The 27,521-nt window shown below is 44.0% G+C and overlaps 1 protein-coding gene across 1 annotated transcript in view; it reads left to right on the top strand.

The window, feature by feature from the left end:
- Positions 1-27,521, top strand: part of LOC126484831 (dynein axonemal intermediate chain 3-like) — a 167,717-nt gene that overhangs the window by 134,423 nt on the left and 5,773 nt on the right. The window contains exon 5 of the mRNA XM_050108462.1: positions 20,121-20,385. Within this exon, the coding sequence (XP_049964419.1) occupies positions 20,121-20,385 (265 nt within the window). The remainder of the gene's footprint in view (positions 1-20,120; positions 20,386-27,521) is intronic.

Here is a 27,521-nt window from a genome sequence, read left to right on the forward strand (position 1 = left end):
TGAAAAACATTCTATTACTTTAGTGCACTCTAGTGGGCACAATCGAAACTAAAATCACAGTCCCTCTATGCAATATTGTCCTCTATCGGCTGAAACATAAACTACGTGCGCGTCCAGTCTCGCGTCACCATCTGTCACTATCCAGCTCTGAGACACATCTTCCACTTAACCGCCTCCAAGGCAGGATCGCTATACGGCGCTACGCCTCGCCACATCGGCTACTTGCGTGTCTATGGGGATGAGATGATGATCAAGACAACACAACACCTAGTCCCTGGGCGGAGAAAATCTCCGACCCAGCCGAGAATCGAACCGGGCCCCTTTGCATGGCATTCCGTCGCGCTGACCACTTACTTTGTTCATTATGGCTCGTTGCATTTGTTCGGGGTGGACATCACATGACATCGATTCAAGTTCATCGTTGATCCGTTCACTCAGTTTATTGCAAAGGGCAGCTAACCCTCTGACCGAACACGCAGAGTTACCGTGACGGCACCACTCAGCTATCGAGGCGGGCGCCTGCACGTAGATTGGCCCAACAGGCCGATATAAGTAGGAGGAGTTGCCAGAGGATATTGAAATGCATTAATTTGAAGCCATATGGAGTGACGGCTCTGCAACAGTTACGGGAGGATGACAATGAGAAACAGATTACTGTACGTGGTTTTTGAATAACATCAACGATGGTTTGTTAGGCCCTTTCCGTTACATCACACAGCTAAGATATCCTTGGAAAGAGTCCATGATGTATTCCCTGAGGAACGAACAGTCAGCAAACATTTATGGCTAACACATTCGCCAGATCTTACACCTGATTTCTTCCTGTGGGGACAATTGAAGAGCAAAGTCTATGAAACAAGTCGACACACAGTACTGGAACTGAAAGACAACATCAGCAGTGAAGTTGCCGCCATCCATGTCCGAACTGTACGCCGGGTATATCTAAATATGCTTCGACGAGCACTGCTTTGTATTGATGTTGCATGTGATCGCTTTCAACATCTTCTATAAATGTGCTTTTGACTTCTAATTGTAAATAAAGATTAAGTGCATTTAACCTCTTCGTTTTGTAATTTCACAGCATTTCCTTTATACGGGGTACTTTTATCTGTGCCATTCGTTATTACAAAATGGTTCAAATGGCTCTGAGCACTATGGGACTTAACTGCTGAGGTCATCAGTCCCCTAGAACTTAGAACTACTTAAACCTAACTAACATAAGGACATCACACACATCCATGCCCGAGGCAGGATTCGAACCAGCGACCGTAGCGATCGCGCGGTTCCAGACTGTAGCGCCTAGAACCGCTCGGCCACTCCGGCGGCCCCTCGTTATTACAACATCGGCATTATGCTGAAGTGAAAAAAGTTATTTGATAGCGAGGTGCACATATAAAAATGGCGGTGGTATCGCGCACAGACGGTATAAAAGGGCAGCTCATTAGCGGAGCTGCTATTATTTTGTACTTAGCTGATTCATATGAAAAGTTTCCGACGTGATTATGGCCGCACGACGGGAATTAACAGACTTCGAATGCAGAGTGATAGTTGGAGCTAGACGCATGGGACATTGCATTTCGGAGATCGTTAGGGAATTCAATATTCCGAGAGCCAAGAATGGGATTTTCACTCTGCATCGGAGTGTGCGCTAACATTAAACTACCTGGAAGATTAAAACTGTGTGCCAGACCGAGTCTCGAACTCGGTACCTTTGCCTTTCGCAGGAGAGCTTCTGTAAAGTCTGGAGGGTAGGAGACGAGGTACTGGCAGACGTAAAGCTCTGGGGACGGGGCGTAAGTCGTGCTTTGGTAGCTCAGTTAGTTAGAGCACTTGCCCACGAAAGGCAAAGGTCCCGAGTTCGAGGCTCGGTCCGGCACACAGTTTTAATCTGCTAGGAAGTTTCATTCGGAGATCCAGAGTGCCAAGAGCGTGCCGATAATATAAAATTTTAGACGTTACCTCTCATCCCCGGCAACGCAGTGCCTGACAGTCTTCACTTGACGGCCGAGAGCAGGAGCGTTTGCGTAGAGTTGTCAGTGCGAACACACGAGCAACGTTGCGTGAAATAACCGCAAAAATCGGTGTGGGACTTAGGACGAACGTATCCGTTAGAGCTGCGCAACGAAATCTGGCGTTAATGGGTCACTGCATCAGACGACCGACGCAAGCGCCTTTGCTAGCAGCGCGACATCGCCTGCAGCGCCTCTCCTGGGCTTGTGACCGTATCGGGGGGTCACTGGACGACTGGAAAACCTTGGTCTGGTCAGATGACTCTGGATTTCAGTTGGTAAGAACTGATGGTAAGGTTCGAATGTGGCGCAGACCCAACGAAACCATGGACCCAAATTGTCAACTAGGCACTGTACAAGCCTATGGTACCTCCATAATGATGTGTGCTGTGTTTACATGGAACGAACTGGATCCTCTGGTCCAACTGAACCGATAATTGATTGGAAACGGTTATATTCGGCTACCTGGAGACCATTTGCAGCCATTCATAGACTTCATGTTCCCAAATAATGCTGGAATTTTTATGGATTAGAGTGCGCCATTTTACCGGGCACAGTTGTTCGCGACTGGTTTGAAGACTATTCTGGACAAATCGAGCGAATGATTTGGCCACCCAGATACCCTGACATGAATCCCGACGAATACTAACGGGACATTGGGAGTGTACAGTGTGCTAGGAACATCATGTGATTAAATTTGTAGCTAATTTTAGGGGAAACATGGTACGGATATTAGTATCTAGAGCAGCCGTCTCTGGTAACAATACTGGTTGTAAGTTGACTGGGCATGGAGCTGATCCGAGCTTGGATGATAGATACGGGTACACAGTCCATGTTGCTTCAGTTAAGTGTCAGAGCTCATTGCCCGTAGCGGGTAATGAGAGGTGGCGTGACAGTCTTATCAGTGGCCGGCCAGAGTGGCTGAGCGGTTCTAGGCGCTTCAGTCTGGAACCGCACGACCGCTACGGTCGCAGGTTCGAATCCTGCCTCGGGCATGGATGTGCGTGTCGTCCTTAGGTTAGTTAGGTTTAAGTAGCTCTAAGTTCTAGGGAACTGATGACCTCAGATGTTTAGTCCCATAGTGCTCAGCGCCACAATCTTATCAGTAATCCATGCCAGGTTTTTTCAGTGGATAAGAGATCCGGCGAACTTGCTGGCAGGAGCAACAGTAGACCACTCTCTTATGTTGAGGAAGCTCTGGACAGCAAAGATAACACGCAGTCTTCCGTTATCTTGTCGAAAAATAACGTCATGGACATCTCGAAGATATGACACACCCACCGGCCTTACACGTTCGGGATGTAGAGGCTTTTGTCCAAGGTACGAGCTGTCTACATCTACATCTGTGCTCTGCAACTACTGTGAATGCATGATAGAGGATGCTTAGCATGGTACCGCATCTCGGGGTTTCTCCCTGTTTCAATCGAATATGGAGCGTAGCAGGAATCGCTGCTTCATCGCTTGTGCAAGTGCTGTAATTATTCTAATTTTGACTTCACTGGCCCTGTAGGAGTGACACGTTAGGTGGCTGGAGAATATCTCTAGACAGGGGCAGGCAAAAGTTGCACACAGGTCGCGAGCGTACACCGCTGCTCGAGGCACGTCGATATCTATCTGGTTGTGGCGTGTAATACCGGCCTTAGCCGCAAACGTTGATGAGGAGCGATCGCTAGACAGTGTGTGTTACATCACGAGCAGCAGAAATGCTTTGCCAGTCAAAGAAGCGGAGAAGTGGAGACTTGGCGTCGTTTAAAAAGGAATGGAAGTATCAGGTTTTCTTTGTGCACAATAATGAAAATTCAGAATCTTAATATGTGGTCGCATACCTGCTGGTCAGCGGATGTTTGGTTTTGGACGCCATTATAGCATATTTCACAAGGATGAGTGCAGCTTATTTTCCGATTCTGAGCTTAAAAAGAGCAGTTACTCGGGACCTGATGAATCTAACGTAAGTTGATTTTTTCACTAGTGGTCTACAACTCTTTTTCGGCATGTCCCTCGTCTAAATTAAGTAGCAATTTATGCAACACTGCTTTCAGTTTTTCAGAACGACCGCAATGACAACCTTGCGGTACGTGCACTTGAACGTACCGCAATTGCACTTGACATGGCAAGAACTGAAAAACAGCTTTCTGAAGTTTAGCTTACTTCATGAATGAGTGCATCAATGACGTTGCAGATTTTTTGTCCCCACCGAATGTAAATCGGTTTCCAGCAATCAGACTTTCTCTGTAATCTGTGCGTCGCCGCATAAAGGGTTTACTGACAGTCGGTAAGTATAGTGCAGGACTCCGTTGCATTTTCCATCGCACTTGATGAGTCCACAGATATTTCAGATACTGTGCAATTAGTGATTTATGTCCGACTCGTTTACATCCCAAAAGCTGTCGAAGAAGCTGTCTGTTTCATTGATTACACTGGGGACGTTTGGTGTCTGCTCGCCCGTACTGTAGATTCTTCACATGGTCTGTCAACGGAGAGTCTGTCTATAAGGATTTTTCAGCATTTCCGTCACGCTTTCGCCGAGTGAGTTAAACACACATGTTACCATTCGTGCCGCCGTTCTTTGTACACGTTCAGTATATCCTGTTAGTAAATTTTGATACGGATCCCAGACGTTTGAGCAATATTCTCAGATGGGATACAAAAGCGACTTTTAAGCAGTGTCCTTTGCAGACTGACTACATTTTGCCAGTCTCCTATCTAAGACTGTGCCTCTGTGATCATTGCGTTTCATGTACCTACTTACTGTTACACTCAGGCTTCTTTATGAGTTGAATGATCGAAATGTAAAGTTTTATTGAAATCCTGAAAGCAATGGGAACCAAACATAAAAAGTTTCATCTGTTTTATTATAAAGGCTCTGACCGCGTTTTAATCCTCTCTGCTAGCATATTCATCACTGAAGTAAGTATCTGCCTTGAATAACTTTTTATCGTCCCCACCTTTCGGTAAGTCATTGTGGACCTGATACTTTCTTTCCTCAATATGAGAAAATCCAGAAAACGCATTTTTGTACTATTTAGAAACGCTAGAACACCGGTGTCATATCAGCTGATTATCTAAAACATTTTTCTCGTCTTCAGAAATTTAGGGACTGTCGCAATATCCCGGCAGCGTAACAGGAAAGTGAGAGCACACAGCTGTTGAGCTTTCTTCTTGCGCAGTACCACCAGTTGTACTGTACTGTACTGTCACATCCTCTCCGGAAGATGTCTCCCGCAGTTGGAGACGAATCGTCAGGAAGTAGTTTTACACATCGACTACGGCCTCTCAGCCCGGAAGTTTTAGCTGAAGAAGACGCCGGCTGTGAAAGCGTACATTGTATGATCAAACGCCTCTATGGGGAGGAGACGTCAGTTATGGTTCGGCGACAGGAGGGACTGCGCAAGAAGAAAGTTTAACAAACACTCACTTTCCTGTTACGTTGCAGAGATACTGCGACAGTTCCGAAATTTATGAAGGGGTGGGGGGGTGGGGGGGAGAATGTTTTAGCTGGCGCAAGCTAACCGTATTTTCAACTGCATGGAATTAAATGCTATGGGATAGGATCCACCAGACGCGGCGAGAACTGGAGGCACCTAGCAGTAGGCTGTTATATCTTCATTTATATATCAGTAATGTAGTGCAATGTTGTGAATGGAATAAGGTGAACGGTCACCGTTCAGGATTGTGGGAACTCAGTGGTGAAGTGTCAGCTAATAGGTAGAAAAGGTATTATGATGGCTTACAGAAAGGCAGACGAGCAACATAGTCACTGACAATCTGTCGAATGGTTATTACCTTGTCTGAGAGGTAATTAAACACTGAAGTAAGTTCAGTTCCATCGAAAGGAGGTAATTTTGCAGTGACGCCCCTAAAATTTCCCACGGAGGACGTTATAGCAAATGTGGAGGCATGAATCGGTCTGTTCTGACCAGAGTCCGCTGATGAATTTAGGACAGAAACGGCCAGAATATTGCGCAAAGTGGAGCCACCTAATAGCGCCTATGTTACTCTGAATTACGATGTATGCATCCGTGTCCAAAGGAACAGGCACTGCGGCAGCTACAGTCAGTGTGAAATACATTAAACATGTTCGTAGTTGCTAATATGAACAGCATCAGTTGTAGAATGGAATGACGGCAATGACCATTTGTGCCGGACCGGGACGCTCCCCTTATCGCGAGCGGTCACCTTACCATTTGGCTACCTGTGCACGGTTCAGGGTCAGATCCAAACTTCCACATGTCGTCAACCATGCGTACACAACCTGTTCTCGTATATTCAAGATGTATTATTCCCGAACAGCCGAGACATTTTACTTGAAAGTCGCTTACCCGTGTCGGCAGATAAATATGATATTCTGAATTACGGTGCAAAGTTCCTTTGGACGTGCAAGCAGAACTTTGCAATATCATATGTATCTGCCGACTTCGGGCAAGCGACTTCCAAGTAAAATGTCTCACATGTACGGGAATATACATAATGTATGTACGAGTATAGGTGGTAGGCTCGTGGTTGACGGTATGTGGAGGTTTGGGTCTGACCGCGAGCCGGGCACGGATAGCCAAATAGTTTCATCCGGCACGGTATCTCAGGGTGTTCAGTCAGAGGGTTAGCTGCCCTCTGTAATAAAACAAAAACACTGAGTGAACGGGTTAACGGTGAACTTGAACGGATGTCATGGGACGTCCGCCCTTAACAAACACAACGAACAATAACGAATAAAATAACAAAAGATAAGGCGAGCGCACGCAATAACCGGGAAATCCGGTTTCTAATCCGGTTTCTAGTCCCGGTGCGGCACAAATTTTCATTGTAGTCATTCCAGTCTGTAGTTGATGGTTGTTCATAGTCGCAAATGTGAATACATTTAATGTAGCAGTAATTTTTCTGAAGTGGAAAGAAAGGAGCTGAGAGAGATCAACGTGGATAAGGGCAACACTGTATGAACTTACAACTGGACAAAGGTAATGTCACAGTTTTGATGGGGAGCGAAGATTATCACAACAAGATTAGTGACCTTTTGGATCCCACTACTTATAAAAAGCTTCAGAAAAGTCCTACAACAAAAGTTTTTAGAATCACCAATCAATTTGTAAAAGAGTCATCTTTCTCTTCAGACGATAAAAAACAACTCTGATAAACAGAAGCTCATCCACTCAGATTATGTGGCCCACCAAAAGCGTATAAGCCAAATGTTCCTCTGAGACTGATTGAGAATGCTATAGGATCTCCCACCCATGACGCGGCCCGGTATCTCACCTCCTTGCTGCAGCTGTCTATTGGTAAAACTGACATTACATTAAAAATTCTGTATATTTTGTTGAAAAACTGAAGGAGATTAACGTCAGCCCAAGTGATATTCTTGTGAGCCTTGATGTAGTGTCAGTGGTTCTTGTATACGTAACTATTTCGTACGTAGTAGATGCTTTTTCGACTGACATAGTGGCTTCATTTAGACACTGCCTTACCACAACTTATTTCCAGCACAGTAATGAATTTTACGAAAAAATGGCGCCCCTCTTAATCCAGCTGTTGCCAATTTATTTAGGGGGGTTCTTCGAACAGCGGGCGTTGCAGACCACCAGTAAAGTTCAGCAAGTGGTACCACTATGTGAACGATACCGTTTTAGTGTGGACTCACGGTGAAGAGGAGCTGGATGTCTTCTTGGTACATCATGTCTTCTTGGTGCATCCTAGTGGTATTAACCCAAAGAGGCGATTTATGATGGGGAAAAGAGCAACTGTCAACTTAATCTGCCGCATGGTAGCTCAGCGTATTTGGTCAGAGAGCTGGCTGGCCTCTGTAATAAAAGAAACTGAGCGAACGGATCAACGACGAACTCTAGCGCATGTCACCTGACGTCCGCTACGATCAAATACAACGAACAGTTACGAACAAACTGCAAAAAAAAGTGGTAACGTGCTTGCCTCCCACGCAGCGGGCACGGGTTCGATTCCCGGCCGAATTGGAGATTTTCTCCTCTCGTGGACTGGGCGTTGTGTTGTCCTCATCGTCATTTTGTCCTCATCATCGGCACGCAAGTCGCCCAATGTGGCGCCGACTGAAATACGACTTGCACTTGGCGGCCGAACCCGAATGGTGGCTTCCGGCCAACAATGCCATACGATCATTTCTTTTTTTTTTTTTTTTTTTTTTTGTCGTCATAAGATATACGAAAGGGAAGGATACACACACTAATCAATACCTCCACAAGGAATCAAACCATCATCTTAGAAAAAAAAAGAGATGTCAATATAATCTTGATGGACAGAGACAACAAAACTGCAAGCCGGTCTATTTGCAGGATGTATTAAATCACTTACAATCGGCCTTCCAAGAAAAATGCATATGATAGTAAGGAGATTGATCGAGCACTACATGAAAGAAGAGAAGAAGTCGGAGATACTGAGCAACAACAGCTGCCATCTGCAAAAGATTTTCTCCCGTTCATTAATAAAATTACGCATCGCATCGGAAAAGTTTTGGCCGAGAATGGGGTCGAAACGATCTTTAGACCCACCGAGAAGATGATAAGAAATATTTAAGAACGGCAAAAGAGGCACTGCACCCCTTACCAACAATTGGAGTATATAAAAGTACATGCAGTTGCGAACAACTGTATGTTGGAACCACAAAAAGAAGGAACGATACGCGGATAGCCGAATACAAAGGGAAGAGTCGTCTGGAACATCCGAAAAATCGGCCGTAGCAAAACATGTTTTTCGAGGTGGAGACCACGAAATAAAATTCGGTGAGGACATCGCATAATCATGCATGCCTGTCTAGAGAAGCAATAGAGATTCATAAATACAATAATAATTTTAATAGAAAAAAGAACGTTTGAAATTAGATAAAATATAGATGTCGACTTTTCCTTCAAAAGAATGACAATCGACTATTTTTAATCGAGAACTATGTTTCCATTCAGAGATACAGTCAGCATCGGGTGACGTATGGTGGTGCCCTCTATGCGCTCTATATATGCGAAAGTCCCTCGAGCCTTAGAGCCAGTAGCCGTTTAACCTCGGAAGATGTCATCTGCAGTTGGAGACGAAACGTCAGGAAGCAGTTTAGTACATCGAGCACGGCCTCTCTGCCAGGAAGTTTTAATTGATGAAATATAAATCTGGTCCAACAACTGCTGCAGTCCTGGGTCATGGCGTTCTTGGAGCTGAATGATGGTACCATTTTACTCTCCTCAAATTGAAGAATTCCCATCCGTTAAGGCGATGATTGGTTAGTGATTTTTTCTTTAATCTGATCGCATTTCAACAAGTTTGACTAAGGGAAAAGGACCCTTTTTTTTTGGAAAAATGTAAGTCCTCTTTCAAAATTTTTTTGTATCGGCCTTTGTATTGCGTGCTGCACAACGATGTTTGAAGAATGTGCAAAGCATGGGGCTCAAAGAAGGTTCAAGAACATGCCACCTAATTTCATGTTTGAAGCATTGTCCACTATTATGGCAGTGATTTTAAACTTCGTATTATGTTTGATGGTAACAGCCTTGACAAAGTTTGAAATATTCCTTGAGATTTCAGTCACTCTGAAAATTAAAATTTTAACTGAGTCTTCTCATTTATACAACGTCCTGCACCTGTATAAAAACTAATGTTATTTACAGTTGTCTCACTGTCATTGCCTTTGTAGATGTCAAGTCAGTTTTCAATTTTATCAAACAACTGGGCATTAGAAAGTTTGGTAAAGTTTATGAATTTGTAAATTATAACTTGTGCAAGGCATATTTGCAATTGTTTTATATTTTGTCTATCTAATGTCATAATTTTATTTAATGTGATTGTCTTTATAATAATGACAAATTTACTAATGCTTCATTGTGGGACAAAAACCTGTTGTTGAAAATATATGCATCACAAGAGAAATTAAATCAGGATCTGGTCAGGAACAACCTGCACCATTCCAGAGGGGCTGTTGGATACTTGGACTTTATACCCCTCTTCAAGTTTGCTAAAGAGCCAGAAAAACTGGAAGTTATCTTCTGACAATAATGGCTTTTCCTTTTTTTATCCAGTCGGGAAGAGTACGGGAACAAATGGTTCAAATGGCTCTGAGCACTATGGGACTTAACTACTGTGGTCATCAGTCCCCTAGAACTTAGAACGACTTAAACCTAACTAACCTAAGGACATCACACACATCCATGCCCGAGGCAGGATTCGAACCTGCGACCGTAGCAGTCGCGCGGTTCCGGACTGCGCGCCTAGAAGCGCTAGACCACCGCGGCCGGCAGTACGGGAACAGTGAGCAGTAAGTGGGTAGTGGAGTGCTGAACAGTGAGTGGCAGGGGAGCACTGAATGAGTAACAGAGTGGTGAACTGTGAACAGTTGGAGAGCAGAGAGTGGTGAGCAGCTGCTGGGAACTGAATGAGTGAGTGATACAAGAGCACAAATCATTGTGACTCCTGAGTCAGGAGTGGTGAGTCAGTTCCTTGCAGGTCACACATTTCCAAGTGACTTTCCCAGCGCTTTGGCTTTGTGGAGCAACGTCTCTTGCAGTGAAGTGTTGAAGAGGCCAGCACAACAGCACTTTGCAAGCAGTATTTTCTAATGAAAAGTGGAAATAAGAGGCAAGAAAGTGGTTTCTGCATTGATGCAGTGTTCTAAGAACTGATCTTTCCTTGTGTCCTTTTCTTTTCAGGGCTGGCAAAAGCTGTTCACAACAACAATGCATGTAAACAGAGACAGACACATCATCTATAGCGTATGCCATAGTGACTAACGCAGCATGATCTTTGGTACACTCTTGCAACAGCAGCCTCTCCTACATCGTTAGTTTCGCTCATTGGCATCACTGAAGAGATGTTTCAGCTCCAAAGAAGCTATCGTTTCTCTTTCTCTGAGTCACTGATCACTTATCTGTAGAATGATGTAGCTCTTTGAATTAGTTCAGCAGCAGTTCAACCTTCACTAGTATAGATGCAAGACTCTTGGTCACACTAAAGGTATTACAGTGACTATAATACACTTAGTTAAAAGGTGGAACAAAACGATTTATGTGGAATGTATCCTACTTCGGTTATTTCATATAACTGGGAGAATTACTGCTGGCAATAGCCTTAATGTACAAAAGATAGAAAGGTGATTTCAACAATATCACTGTAAATGCTAGGAATCATACTGACTAACATACTGACTAATACTTGATAACAAACTCCAAAAATGTCATGAAACTTGAACTGTTATCATTCAGTAGTTTCCCAGTTATTAACAGTACATATTTGTAACAAAATCATTAGTTGTAATTTTACTGGTCAGAGCACATGTTCATGGTTAAAAATGATTCCAGTCACCATAAACAAGATCTACTACTAAATAAACAGTACAAATGCCAAAAATTAATTAAATTATGATAACAATTTACTAGTAGAGAGTTTACAAAATCTAACGCAAAAATTATCGCCACAAATCTGACTTACATTATAATTTTTCGATCTTAAATTAAGCAAAATGAGCAGACAAAACACATGCACAAGTCAACCAAGATCTACTGTACTTCTACCTGCAAGGACTGATGTCACAGAACAGATACTGGGTACGTTAATTTCGTTCTACAATAGCGCCATGCACACTACTCGAGCCACTGAGTACACGAGGAAAGTAAAAAGTAATGTTCTTGCTTATCTTCAGACGCATTCGTTCATTTCTTACCTTCTGATTTGTCTCACTTATATGTTATGTAAGAGGAGGACTAAAAAGTAATTGCAATCATAATGCTCTGCATCATTTACCTGTACTACCAGGTTGCACAACTAGGCAGCTGTTGTAGGACCTGTTTTGAATCAGTTCGCCAACCGGCGTCATCTGACAACTATGAGGGTGGTTTCAGAGACAGATCTTTAGTAGTGCAGTCGTGACACGAAAAAGTGGCTGAGTCTCACGAAACACGAGAGGTTGTGAAATTTCATTTTTTTACTCGGTAAGAGCTCGACGGAAACTGTTATGATCAGGCAAACAGCGCCAAAGAACATGCTCCTCGTAAAACTGAAGGTCACTAATGGTTTTCTCGTTTTGAAAGGGTGGAAGTGTCAAGTGAAGTTTAGCTCCGGTCTACAACTGCTTGAACCGAGGAAGACATCAGTAAGATATCTAATCTCATCAGTGAAAATCGACGCGGAACAGTCGAAGAAATCAAAGACTTATTTCGGTTGTTCTGGAGCACAAATCAGAAGTCTGTACGTTGATTTGCGTATGCGAAGAGTAGCAGCAAACTTTGTACGCTGACTTCTTACTGGGGGTCAAAGATATAAGTACGGTTTAGCTATCGAGAAAGCACGAACGTGTTCCAAGAAAATTCTAATTTTTCAACAAATTCATCACAGACTATGAGCCATGGTGCTATGACTACAGTCTATAAAACAGAAAATATTCAAGAAATTAGAGGTCAACATGATCGCCTTATCGAGAAAAAGCTGGTCAGGTGAAACCGTACTTACTTCAGAATTCGTACTGCAAAAGCAGAAAGTAAACCAAAAACATTATTAGGCTATTATGAAAAGGGTGTGCATACGTTTGGAGTGAAAACGTCCGGCTTTGTGGCATTGAGACGTCCTGAGTCATAAAAATGTTCCTGTGCGCACTTCTCTCAATGCTCACCGGATTTTAGCATCGCGAAGATGACCTACCTCGAGGCATGACCCCTGTTCGCCGGATTTAGTTCGTCCCGTGTGCCGGCAATGCTGTGTTTCGTGAGGTTGGATATTCCATCTGTCCATCTGCGTCCGCGTCAGCGTTAGCTGTCTCCTCCCCTTTGAGCCCCTAAAATATGAAACACAATATAATTTTAAAAGTTTTCACAAAATTAACCTTTATCATCATGGTAAGCAACGAAACAAGAAGAAACTGCAAAAAGAAAGCAATCAATTGCTTTAAGGAAGTAGTTTTACTTTGGAACCACTAGGACGTACTGTTTTCAACCACCCAGCATTTCATGTGATACATCTGAAAAAAACTCCCGTATTTCCTAGACAAAATCCCCCATCGCGAAACTTTCATGTACTCATAATACGTAAAACAAATTATAGTCCTAAACAACAAGGAAAATGCCCTAAAACTTAATAAGTTAGAACTACATACTGCCCCAATGGTTTCATTTCGAAACCGCTCATAAAAGTAGTAGTGAAAATTCGAATGTATGTTACAATAACTTTAGATATTCAGTTATATCTCATTATACGCCATAATTAACGTTCCGCGGCATCGCCGCGCACACCGAATTAGTGTAAATCGACAGACACTTTATATGTACAATATAGGTTATGGCCGGCCGCGGTGGCCGAGCGGTTCTAGGCGCTTCAGTCCGGAACCGCGCGACTACTATGGTCGCAGGTTCGAATCCTGCCTAGGGCATCGATGTGTGTGATGTCCTTAGGTTAGTTAGGTTTAAGTAGTTCTAAGTTCAAGGGGACTGATGACCTCAGATGTTAAGTCCCATAGTGCTCAGAGCCATTTGAACCATTTTTTATGGGTTACGTTTTCCTTACCCACATATTAAGTTTAAAATAGGAGAGTTTCTCAGAATTTTACCAAAATCAATCGTCATCATCAATCAACAACATCGGAAGAATCTGATGGTTCAGTTTCCGTGACGGATTTTCTTACATGCAAATCCTTTGTAGCTGAAGTGTTCTCGCTAGGCGCCTGACATTCATTTGAAGTGCTAGACTGTTTTACAAAGAAATGTACAATTGTTGGTAGTGTAGCCTTCTTTGCCAGTTGATTATACAACTCTTTGTAACACCAACATCTCGTCTGAAATGACGGAAACCACCCTGGGTAAATTAGAAACTATCGGTTCTATTTGATGTGACCTACAAATGGCGACAATGCTGGAACGAAGATCCACCCAACAACGCTCACCTGGTTCAAGATCCAAAAAAGAAGGTAGAAGGATTCGAATTACATGCCAAAACTTGTCGAGGATGAACCGCATTAGGACTGGCCAACCGCATTAGGACTGGCCAAGGAAGATGTGGTTACATAATGATGAAGTGGGGTTTTCGTCCATCTGCTGAATGCGACTGTGGAGCGGAGGAGCAAACAACACATCACACAGTTAACGAGTGCCAGCTTCGAGCATCTGACGGTGACCTGACGACTTGACATCAAATGACTCAAAGTGCTGTCGACTGGTTGTCACATTTGGACATTTCCATTTGACTGCAGATACTTTTGTGTACTTATGAAACCATATGATAAATAAATAAATAATGTCACGTTTAAGAGACTGTTCAGCTTCTCTCTTCATTATTGCACTCCTTACTTCTTCAGGATCATGTTCTTCAGAAACTGACACTGCAGCCTCGATCATTCTGAAGTCCTCAGCCATTTCCCTCACTGTCATTTTTCTAGCAGGCTGAACTTCTTCAGTTTTTGTTTCTTGTTTATTACTGTTTTCACTGAAAACTATCAAATTTTCGTTGCTCAGATATTCGGAGTGAGAGTTTAGGACGTCACACACATTCCCTTCGTCGACATCAGTGAATCCAACCCTCCGTGTCATGTCTGCAATTTTTGCTGGAATTGCCTCAGCCACACACCGCCAGGTGGCTTGCGGAGTATGGATGTAGATGTAGATGTAGCTGTCTCACTGCAACACTGATATCACTGATTAACTAAGTCCCAAAGCATGTTGAATGTCAACGATACGCCGACTTTCTTCATAGCGATCCAAAACCTCTCAATTTGTTTCTAATGAAAGAGTACACGCTTCTTTTCCTCGACAGACACGTTTTCTTACCTCTTACCAGGCCTTTTACACTGAAGAGCCAAGGAAACTGGTACACCTGCCTAATGTCGTGTAGGGCCCCCGGGACCACACAGAAGTGCCGCGACACGGTGTGGTATAGGCTCCACTAATGTCTGAAGTAGTACTGGAGGGAACTGACACCATGAATCCTGTAGGACTGTCCAAAAATCCGTAAGAGTACGAGGGGTGGAGATGTCTTCTGAATAGCACGTTGCAAGGCATCCCAGATATGCTCAATAATGTTCATGTCTGGGGAGTTTGGTGGCCAACGGAAGTGTTTAACCTCAGAAGAATCATCCTGGAGCCACTCTGCAGCAATTCTGGACGCGTTGGGCGTCGCACTGTCCTGCTGGAATTGCCCCAGTTCCATCAGAATGCACAATGAACATGAATGGATGCAGGTGATCAGACAGGATGCTTACGTACGTATCACCTGTCACAGTCGCCCCCTAGACGCATCGGGGGGCCCATATCACTCCAAATGCACATGCCCAACACCATTACAGAGCCTCCACCAGCTTGAACAGTCCCCTGCTGACATGCAGGGTCCATGTGCTCATGAGGTTGTCTCCAGTTCTGTAAACGTCCATCCGCTCGATATAATTTGAAACGAGAGTCTTCTGACCAGGCAACATGTTTCCAGTCATCAACAGTCCAATGTCGGTGTTGACGGGCCCAGGCGAGGCGTAAAAATCGTTCAAATGGCTCTGAGCACTATGGGACATAACTTCCGAGGTCATCGGTCCCCTAGAACTTATAACTACTTAAACCTAACTAACCTTAGGACATCATACACATCCATGCCCGAGGCAGGATTCGAGCCTGCGACCGTAGCGGTCGTGCGGTTCCATACTGTAGCGCCCAGAACCACTCGGCCACTCCGGCTGGCCGAGGCGTAAAGCTTTGTGTGGTGCAGTCATCAAGGGTAAACGAGTGGGCCTTCGGCTCCGAAACCCTATATCGATGACGTTTCGTTGAATGGTTCGCACGCTGACACGTATTGGTGGCCCAGCACTGAAATGTGCAGCAATTTGCGGAAGGGCTGCACTTCTGTCATGTTGAACGATTCTCTTCAGTCGTCGTTGGTCCTGTTCTTGCAGGATCTTCTTCTGGCGGCAGCGATATCGGAGATTTGATGTTTTGCCGGATTCCTGATTCACGTTACACTCGTGAAATGGTCGCACGGGAAATCCCCACTTCATCGCTACCTCGGAGATGCTATGTCCCATCGCTCGTACGCCGACTATAACACCACCTTCAGGCTCACTTAAATTTTGATAACCTGCCATTGTAGCAGCAGTAATCGATGTAGCAACTGCACCAGACCCTTGTTGTCTTACATAGGCGTTGCCGACCGCAGCGGCGTATTCTGTCTGTTTACGTATCTCTGTATTTGAATACGCTCGCCTGTACCAGTTTCTTTGGTTCTTCAGTGCAAATACAGACTCTGTGTAAGGTGGAATGCCACAGGTTTACTGATGATTCACTTTGAGATGCACTAACGCATTGCTGCTAATGCGTACTATTAACGGACGGCAGCGTATAACAGGGTCTGTGTGTACTTAACTTTCACTGTCAATGATCGCACAACTCCGCGCCGACTGTTGCTTTGAACACTGTAAGGCCGTGTCCTACTTGAGCGACAGAAGCGAGCGACAGCGAGCGACATCTGGATACGCGACACTCCAGCGACAAGCAGCAGCATCAGGCGAAAACGTTGGGTGTGCTGCGTGCGAGCGACAATGTCGCGCTACAAGATGGCTGCTTAGAGCCAACCAGCTGTTTCTATAAAACGGCGTCCTTGATCTGGTGAATGCTGTAGTTGGAGAGTAAGGCTACAGAATTAGGTTTACTGAAGAAAATAAAGCGAAAAGGAATGCTGTGTATGACGTTTACAAAGGGAGGAATCTCCATGAAGAATTTCATAAGTATCGTCAACTACGAAGATTACCAGACAAGTTCTTCGAATATACGTGAATGAGCAGAGGATCATTCGACTATCTCATCAATAAATTAAATACGAATGTTTTTTTTTTTACATGGAGGAATGACTATTACATGACTAACTACGCTAAATGTCTCCATAAGAACACAGTTTTACAACACAGAAGTATATGTAGGTGTGGTGTAGTGGTAGCGAATATAGCCCAGATATGTGTGACAGAAAAAAGTTCTGGGTTCAATTCCCCTCCGTCGTTATAATTTTACTGACTCAGTTACGATTCTGTATACTAAGTTTTATGTATACTGTTTACGCTGCATCCCTTAGTATATTTTTAAGGTCTTGCCAAAGAACTTGATCTTCGCATCTATCCCAATATATCACACACATTTAATTCCTAATAAATTACAATGACCCATGAAATTTTATAGATATTTGATGTTGCGAACGTAATTCATCAGCAGTCAGTGTTAAGGCCAAGCGTTTCAATTACTCTAAATAGTCTGTAAAAGTAAAGCTTACAAAATTTTTGAAAAGAAAGTCAAACGTTTTGTGTAATGATTTGTCTAAAAGTATGAAATAAAAAATATTATAGAAACGTTTGGTGAACCTCATTTTATGTTCATGATTTCGAGCATCATTCAAAGGTACGTAGAACGCTCCTCTGATCTACTTATTTCTTTTACACAAATCATTTCATAAAATATTTGATTGATTTCTTCCATTTTTGAATTTCAAGCTTTATTCAGAAAGCATGACCTTACTGACTCCTCATTTGCCTTCCTGACATACTTGATTCTAAGGAAACCTTTCTGACATTTAAACACCGCACCAATGTATCTTTTTATGTACAAAATAGCTAGGTCTTGAACAGATGACATTTTTGACGCTTCATTTACAGCAGCGTTTTGTGAAATATTTCAACTTTTCCTCAGCTTATGAATTAAGTTTTCGTACATTACGCTGATCACCTTCAAGCAGTTAAATATTTTCATGCCAAACTAGATCTCATGCTGGTTACTTTGTTACCCCATTTACCTGTTTCTCTCCCTTTGTTTGGCTATGAAAATTTGGACAAAACGTCATGGGAGTCTTGTTTTCGCTCTGCTCACACGTTTACAAAAGCGTATCGAGTGTTAATTATATGATAAAATAGTCCTTCCTGCGTGCTGTCATTTCCAACATTCGTCGTTTCGATATGTTGAACCTTTATGAGATACGACGATTTTTACGACCACTTGATTCCCGAAGCGCAGTAAAGTTTCGGACGCGCCGCGAGCGACCCGTCCGCTGATGTAACAACCAATATATCAAGAATGGAAAGAGAGATCATTCCGGTCTCAACTTTAAATAGAATTTAGATATATTGGTTACATTTCATACGCAATAACGTATGTCCTTAAATGAACTATACGGAAAGTCTACACAATGTGATTTTACCTCTGCAAATTCTTAAAAATTTCGTGCAGCACAGTAATTATGACGAATAACGAAAATAAATTCTGACCTTTATCATTTAGGGATATCAAGCTATACGTTGCGGAAGAATCAAATTTTTTCATCGAATAGTTTTCTTAAAATTGGATGTTAAGTAATTCTTAGCTGCCGTCACGTCCGCTCCACTGCTTTGCCGAGAAGACACGTGGTTGTCGCTCTCTGTCGCGCGTGCTGCAGCGACAAGATTCAGACACGTTTGAATTCAAACGTCGCCAGTTGCAGCGGGAGACAGGCAGCGATGGAGATATCACTCACGTAGGACACTTTCGTAACTACACCTGCGGTTGTGTTTTGTCGCTTGAAGCTGTAGCTCGCTTCTGTCGCTCAGGTAGGACACGGCCTAAGTGACAGCTACTATGCACTGCATTCGTAGAAGTACCTAAGTCTACCACCAGATATCTCTGTCTTGCAACGACAGCAGTGGTTTGCTGCTAATGGCTCCGGGACTTGGAAACAAAATTAATAAAAGCTACTGGCTCGAAAGGTTAAGAGACCCCCATTCTCACCTACCTTGGCCTCACCATTGATCGTCACCTCTCCTGCATCCCTCATCTCCGCTCCATCCAATCCAAAGCCCACAACCGCCTCGGACTCCTCAAACTCCTCTCTGGCTGGACATGGGGGTTGCACCCCTCTACCATCCTCCACACCTACAAATCCTTAATCCGTCCCATCCTCTGTTATGCCAGTCCCGCCTGGATATCTGCCCCCCCCCCCCCCCAAATTCTATAAGTCCCTCCAGATCCTCAAGCGCCATGCACTCCACCTCACCTTCCATATACGCCTCCCGTTCCCCATGCAGATCCTCTAGGACCTCATTCCTTTCCCCCATGTGCTCCTATTCCTCGAACATATCCGCATACTCTACACCTCCCGTCGCCTTGATCCCCCTCACCCCCTGGTTGCCCTCTCCTCTCCCGTCCCCGCCCCCTGCCACGCCTTCACTGTTGTGTCCCCCCTACCCTCCATATCTACACCCTTCATCTCCTTTTCCAAGGTGGCTTCCATCAACTCCCCCTCCCGGATGATGCCCTCTCTCCCTCCATCTATCCCTCCTATCAACTCTGATCCTCAACCCCCCTCCTTTCCTCCGTCCTTTCCCTGAGCTCCCTCTTCCCCTCCCCCTGCCATCCTGTTTTCTCCCCATCAAACCTCTCCCTACCTCCCTTCTCCCCCCCACCCCCGAGTCCTTTTGTATTCCCCTCCTCTGCCTTCCCCACTCCCTGTGGCGTCTGCCCAGCACCCCCCATCCCTCTTATGGGTCCTCATTCTCCATCGGTTCCTTTCTCCCCTCTACCCCGTCGCTTTTCCTTTCCTTCCCCCCTTTTTTTATTTTCGCATCATCTGTCCAGTTTCCCCCCCCCCCCCCCCACCTGCTCTCGGCTGTGGTATGTCACATTTGCCAACTTTTTAGTGCAGTGTTCCAGTGATTGTTCAGTGTTGTTCGTCTTTCTAATGTTGCGAACAGAAACCGTGCTGTCGCTGGGTGTGAATTTTATGTCTTTTGCGAACAGACACCAGACTGTCGCCGTGTTTTTTTAATTGTCTGTCTATAATTTTACCTGTCTGCTTCGTATTATTTTATGAGCATCATCATCCCTTTGTTCTGTGTTTTAAGTTCCACGATTTTTTTTTCGCCATGTTCCTATTTAAGTCTCCGATTTTATCGCCTGTTTTTATTATTTATTCTCTTCATCTTTTTAACAAAGTCTGTAGGCTGAAGAGCGACATACTACGCTGCTGCCAGCGCGCCCCCTTCGGGGGGAATCGAAATTCAATAAGGAAAAAAAAAAAAGGTTTAAGAGTAGCCGTGCTGGGGGCAGGTACGAGCTGCAGGCTCGCGCGGACTGCGACCCGTCGGTGGCGCTGGCGGCGGGCGGCGGCGTGGCGACGGACGCGGCGCGGCGCGACCGCTACCAGGGCCTGTGCGAGCTGCCGGAGGGCGAGGGCGCGGAGCCGCGCCAGCAGCTGGGCATGGGCACCGCGACGGGCGCCGTGCTGCGCCTCGCCTGGGACGGCATCGAGACGCGCTCGGGCGCGCCCGTCGACTCGCAGGCGGGCACCTACCTGTGGCACGCCACGCTGCACGACGGGCCCGTCTCCTGCATCGCGCGCAACCCCTTCTGCAACGAGGTGCTCGCCAGCGCCGGCGGCCACGTCTGGGCGCTCTGGAGCGACACGTACGGTGAGGGCGCTGCCGGCACTCGGCGGTAGACAGCGTGTCGCTGAAGACACAATCCGAGAGCGACAGAGGCACTCGCAATTACAACACGAGAAGGAGGAAGAGTCTAACGTGAAACAGAAAGGGGGATAACATGCAACTATAGAACTCTTCGACAATCTATTCGTGGAAATAAAATGTCTCAGAGAGACTAGAAGTTATAAATCAGTTGGCACGAGGGACAACCACAGCTGTGAGAATAAATTTCAATTGATGAAAACCGCAATAGCTGCGTCAAAATGATTTATTAATTAAGACTAGCTTCGTGACAGTCGAATTCAAAATGGTTCAAATGGCTCTGAGCACTATGGGACTCAACATCTTAGATCATAAGTCCCCTAGAACTTAGAACTACTTAAACCTAACTAACCTAAGGACATCACACACACCCATGCCCGAGGCAGGATTCGAACCTGCGACCGTAGCAGTCCCGCGGTTCCGGACTGCAGCGCCAGAACCGCTAGACCACCGCGGCCGGCGACAGTCGAATTAAGTCGGGTGATGTTGAGGGAACTAGATTAGGGAATGAGACACTTAAAGTAGTAGAGGAGTTTTGCCATTTGGCGAGCAAAATAACTGATGGTCGAAGTAGAGAGTGTATAAAATGTAGACTGGCAATGGCAAGGAAAGCGTTTCTGAAGAAGAGAAATTTGTTAACATCGAGTATAGATTCGAGTGTCAGGAAGTCGTTTCTGAAAGTATTTGTATGGAGTGTAGCCATGTATGGAAGTGAAACATGGACGATAAATAGTTTGGACAAGAAGAGAATAGAAGCTTTCGAAATGTGGTGCTACAGCAGAATGTTGAAGATTAGATGGGTAGATCACACAACTAATGAGGAATTATTGAATATAATTGGGGAGAAGAGGAGTTTGTGGCACAACTTGACAAGAAGAAGGGACCGGTTGGTAGGACATGTTCTGAGGCATCGAGGGATCACAAATTTAGCACTGGAGGGCAGCGTCGAGGGTAAAAATCGTAGAGGGAGGCCAAGAGATGAATACACTAAGCAGATTCAGAAGGTACTGGGAGGTGAAGAAGCTTGCACGGGATAAAGTAGCATGGAGAGCTGCATCAAACCAGTCTCAGGACTGAAGACCACAATAGCAACAACAACAGCTTCGCGACGTTGCAATCACATCTTCAAGCAACAAACTTTTGACCTAAAGAAGCTGCAGTGACTGTGATCCTAACAAAAAGTCTAATTGATAAAATTCTGAGGGACATGTGAGATATATGGACCTTTCAAAAACTAATGTCCTGAAAACTCCATATCGGCAAATAATAGTTCTCTACCTTCCACACGAAATTGTCGTCAGAGAGTACGCAGCCGTAACGAATAAAGTAACCGGAGCAAGACATAGCCCACAAACAAGAATTTTTGAATAAGAATATGCATCCGAAATGCGGAAGCAACCCTTAACCCAAAACAAGCCTACCAGACATACGTCGCACATCTTCTCAAGCAATGTGTCTTTACTAGTGTCACACAGAAAAAATGAGGATCTGCATCCTAGCAAAACTCCACAAACGTAAATTTTATCACTTTGGTGTTTTATTTTAAGATAGTTCTAATTAAGGTTATTGAATCTTCTTTAGGTCAACAGTTTGTTACCTGAAGATGTTACTACGAAGTCATGAAACTAGACGTGATTAATAAATCATTCTGACGTAACTGTTGCGGTTTTCATCACTTGAAAGATACCGAAAGTGGGTTAAAAGTAGATTAAAGCTGCTTCCTCTTAACAACTCCTCTTATACAAGAATTCTTGAATAAAAATAATTAGTCATTTACAGAGAAAAAAACCGCAAATAGCTCTAGCATGTAGCCGTATAAATACTTTTTCATTTTGATTAACTCGTTAGTTATGTTTTCGATGAAAGGAGCAATAACGTAGTAGCACTGCTCTACCTTGCACTGATTGACCGTTGATTTTTTTGTGCCTATAAATTATATAATGAAGTTATCGAATTTGAATGGCTCAGTAATGTAAATCAGAAATGTGTGACAAGTTTTTGTTTTCAAACAATAGTCGGAAGAGTAATCAGCTTGCCATTGCTCCATCATATTAATAGGTTGATGCATAATTTTGTAGCGTTTTTGATTTGCATTTTGGTATTACAATTGCTATGAGTTTATTTATCGATTGCATTTTTATGTGTAGTTCAATGTTGCTATTTCAGTTTACACATTGTCATTTGGAGATAGCGAATGGAGCTGTGGACGATAGAAAATGGAGTGCCAAGTGGAGAAATAGGAACATATCCGACGTATTCTTCTGTTTTAGATCAACAGTGGGGTGATAACAACTGAGGCTACCAGAAACATTTGCGCTGTGTATGGTAATAATTTCATCGGACAGAGCACAGCAAGAAAATGATTTTCTCATTTCTAGGAGGATCGTTTTGACATTAGTGACTCTCGAAGTTCAGGAAGGCCTTATGGTTAGATGGAAATCGTTGAAAGGGATTAGTCCACAATGATCCATATCAGTGTGCTTGAGAAACGTCAAGTGTGATCAATGGTGATCATTCCACCATCGTGCGATATTTGCACGCAATGGAGAAGAGTCCCAAATCGGGTGTATGGGTACCACACGCTTTAAGCCAAAATCATAAGAATCAGCGGGTGGTCATATGTGCATCTCTGATTGCTCATCATCAATTGCCTCGTGAATGCACCCACCATTCTTATCCTGCGTCGTTACTGATGATGAGAAATGTTGTCACTATGCTAAAATAAGGAAAAGAAAGAAATGATTGAGCGCAAACAAAGCTGCAACTCCCCATAAAAAGGACTGAGTGTATCCACAAAACAGTGCCGGTGTAGTGTATTACGAATTGTTTCCCCGAGATTTAGCACTGCTAACATTTATTGTCAATTACTGAGACGTCTTGCAGAGGCAATCCACGAATAACTGCGGAAAAGACTGTGTGGAGTGGTGCTACTCCACAATAACACCCGCCTGCATCATGCTGCCCGGCTAAGAACACTAAGAGTTGCGTTGGAAAGTCACCCATCTTATTCACCTCATCTTGCACCCTCAGACATTCACCTTTTACGCTCTATATCCAACAAACTTCAAGAGTCATCCTTTCCAGATGAAAATGCACTCAGAACATGCCTCGAGGCGTTCTTCACATCAAAACCACTGATTTCTACAGTCGCGGAATGTGACCCCGGCTGTTTCCTGTGTCTTACGTTCTGTTTTATATTATTGTTCTGAGTCATTTCTTGAAACCGTTCTCGATCTGTTACTGAGCGGGCGCTGAAGACCTTGCCGTCGTGCGCCCTTAAAACCCTCTCCATCCATCACATCCATTACCCCAGCGTTGGTAGACTGTTGCACATAGTGATAGGGAATATATTATTGATGACTAAAGTCTTTGTTATGTGTACCTATTGTGTTTATTAAACTTACGGAAAAACGCTGTGAACTTATGCACCAACCTAACACGTAAACGTTTCGATTTAAGTAGTCTTATTATCCTTGAAGAATGATTCCATCAGCTGTCGAAAATTTGGGGCTGTATAACGTGGTCCATGGTTTTCTAGCCAACCATACGTGCTAGCCCTGTCCGATCTTGTACCAGTTTCCAGCTGCAAGAGGATGGAGGTTTTCGTTCAGTAGATGATGAGCTACTTTTTCTGTAATCCTCCTAAATAGTTGGTGGTCGTAGCTGACTGGTTTGCCATCTGCGGCAGTGAAACATAAACCCTGCCATGAAGCAGTGCCTCTATTAGGAGCAGCAGGAAATGGTCAATGAGAAGGCGTACAGTCCGCTCTCGTTGGCTGAAAGGCTTATATGTTAAATAATTTCGTGGAGCAGTTTAGGAGCTCACAGAACTGTGGATTTGACCAACAGCTCTCGTGTGCCCGTGCGGACGCGTGGATTTCGGGCTGAAAGTTTCCAGTTTTTTCTAGGCGGGTTTTGCTGCACGGTGTCCAGATAAAGCGCCCTGATCTCAAAAACTAAGATGGATAGACAATTACAACAAAAGACATATTTACTGTAAAACTTGTAAGGATTTTATACAGAAGTTTCGAAATAGTTCGAAAACTTGCTAACAGATGGCACAGTACGCTGTGGAGCACATAGCGTTAGCGAGCATAATTAAATTCGTCCTCTGCAAGCAGTCTTTGCAGTCGCATCAGAACCTTTCCAAATTTTCACCGCTCGAAGTAGAGATATGGCGCAAACTAACAACAAAATTCTCCATCACATCCTGTTGTGCTGCAACTGAAATTGATTCCGACGGCACACAGATCACCTATTCAAGCTCGCTCAGAGAGGTGGAATGGTTCCGACAGACAGTATCTTTCAATGTGCCCCACAAAAAGTGGTCACAAGGAGTCAGATCGAACGAATATGGAAGCCAGTCCATCCCTGCGCCAGGTAATTTGTAATAATGCAACACAATGTGGTTTGGCCCCATTTTGCACGAACCAATCGGTGCTTGGTCCTTCCTCCAATGAGGCGACAAATTATTCCAACGTAACGTACAATAACAATCGCTTCTTGCATGAAAAAGTGGCCGATAATGCCTCTGCTGCATACGTGGGAGATACAGTGGTTTCACTTCACAGAAATAGAGATTTTCGGAACCCCAAAATCGCCAGTTTTGTTTATTCTCAACTCCATTCAGGTGCAAGTGTGCCTCTTCTGAACCAAATGCATCCGACATCGAACCCTTCATTATAAATAATTGCGAAAATCTGATTTCCCAAAATCAGCCCTCTGTCGCACAGCTCGCTCACGTACGGCCTCGTGCCTTTGGATTTTGTGTGGAAAGGTGTGAGGACTCTCTCTGAGTACTTTCTGTGTGCTGGGACGCTTCGAATCAGTCTCTGTTGCAGTTCTTCTGACGGGTTTCCTTGGCTGTTGCTGAATAATTCCAGAAATCGTGGCGACATTTTCAGATGTTGGAATTTGGCGAAGAGCTTGAGAATGGTTTTCGCATCGGGTCCTTTTGCAACATTAAGTGGTGTTTGAAAACTGCACCTTGTTGCTGTAGGACTGTGTTCTAACTTGGGGTATTCCAGTACCAGAAAAACACGTTGTGCAATAGAACACGCGATTTCAACCTCTTCCTTCATTGCGCTAACCTACTTTTAGTTTTCAACGGCGGTACTGATAGCTCTGATCTACAGCGCGCTATTTATTGGCACTAGTATTGGAATACAGCGCCATCTGTTGGTAGAACTATTTCGAAACTTCTGTGTAAAATTCTTACAGCTTTCACAATAAACATACCTTTTGTTGCATTCGTCTATCAATCTTAGTTTTCGATATATTTAATTCTGAAATCAGGAACTCTTTCGCTGGACACCCTGTATTTACCGAGTGTACAGACTCCAAATTAGGTTGTGGAGGCAAGTAGGTAGCTGGAGGCTGGTGTATGATGAACGAAGCGACTTGACGAGGTTTCCGTTGAAGTCAGTAAACCATATTCGTTTCCAAGGACTTCTGAGTCTGGTGTTTTTGTGTCACTCCTTCTCTACAACTTTTCCTAAAACAACCAAATTTTTGGTCCGCTTGACCTCTGTTTAATAGATTTTATATCCTGGTCATCGTTAACGTTTAGCATAAGAAACTGCATACTGTGGTCTGAGAACCTTTTGATTATTAGTTTTGCAATATGCTTTTGTTCGATAAAACCGTCTGTAAAGATATCAGCAATGCCCGGTTTTAATTGGTTAGCTACCCTAGTTGGAAATTTCACTTAGGAAGTAAGTTGATGGAAGATTTTTCAAGAAAATCTAAGTGAACAGCTCCACCAGCCACTATTTATTATCTCCTCCCGCTACATACGATTCGAGATATGCACACACAGTTCACTAAACATTGGAGACTTCATCCCAAAGAGCTTTCTTCTGAACTTACTGTGGGAACGTAGTAATACTTTCCATTGTTCTGATTGATCCAAATAGCATTCAGCAAAAGTAAGTTGCAATAATGATTTGTACATTGTACCGCTGCTTCCCCCCCCCCCCCTCCCTCGTCCCCCCCTCTCCCCCGCCTCCACATTCGTTTCTCAATCTTCCCCTTACTTCTGTATCCACATTTTCTAAAGGAATAATCGCCTGCATACTCGAATACGCCAGTATGTTCCTCTCCTGTCTAATGACGAAATGAGGCAGTTACCTGGGCGCAATCCCAAGTGTTCAACCAGAGAGCAAAGACTGCTCTCCTGGGTCTACTGTAGCGATATAGCGCTCTTGCCCATAGTTTGGGTTCAAATGGAGTAGTCTATAATTTTTACATATGTTATATCACAACTAGCAACATATTTAATGTTCAGTCAAGTGCTCTACCAAGGGCATCTCACTGTTCTTCTACCATGGGTGGCACCAGGAGGAAGCGTTAGAGTATCTCCGCCACATATAAACTGCCATGCCTCCCGGGGCCTGAGCTTATTCCGTGGAAGCCAGGACAACAAGGCTTATGGACGGATTATTGATGATGACTTGGCTTCTCTCTGGCACTTCGATGATGTTGGTTCCGTTGTGCATTTAGATTGTGGGCTCTGGTTGTGCATATGATATGTTGTAAGATCAGTAAGTATCTGTTAAGTTACTATCATGGACGTGTGAATTTCTCCAACAAAATTTCAGTTGAAAAAATATAAAACCTTGCGTCATCTAGTCCTATTTTCTGTCATTAGAGGTTACTTAACTTCTTCTTCTTCTGCTAGCTCTTTAAGGAACATATCACTTATGGTACGACCAAGCTCCCATCAGTGTAATTTAAACTATTCTTTTTTAAAATTTTTTTGAGCTTCACAGTTGGGAAACTAAAAATGAGGAATGGCTATTCAAACACCGTACCTCGTCGAAGTTCCATTTCGTACCTATTCCGGTTACCTGTTGGAGTTTCGTCATTCTCAGCCTTGCATCTACGTCAACTTGGGCTCCGTAAAGTGACAGGTGACAAATACGAAAAGCCACATAGCTTAATACGAGGGCTATTTGGAAAGTAGGGTCCGTTCGGTAGCGAAAAGGAAACCACTGTGAAAAGCAACAATGTTTCACTTGCAACTGTTAGACACAGTTTCCGGCTACTTCTGTATATAATCGCGGCTGCGACTTAGACATTTT

The sequence above is a fragment of the Schistocerca serialis genome, chromosome 1 (assembly GCF_023864345.2).
Source record: "Schistocerca serialis cubense isolate TAMUIC-IGC-003099 chromosome 1, iqSchSeri2.2, whole genome shotgun sequence".
NCBI lineage: Eukaryota > Metazoa > Arthropoda > Insecta > Orthoptera > Acrididae > Schistocerca > Schistocerca serialis.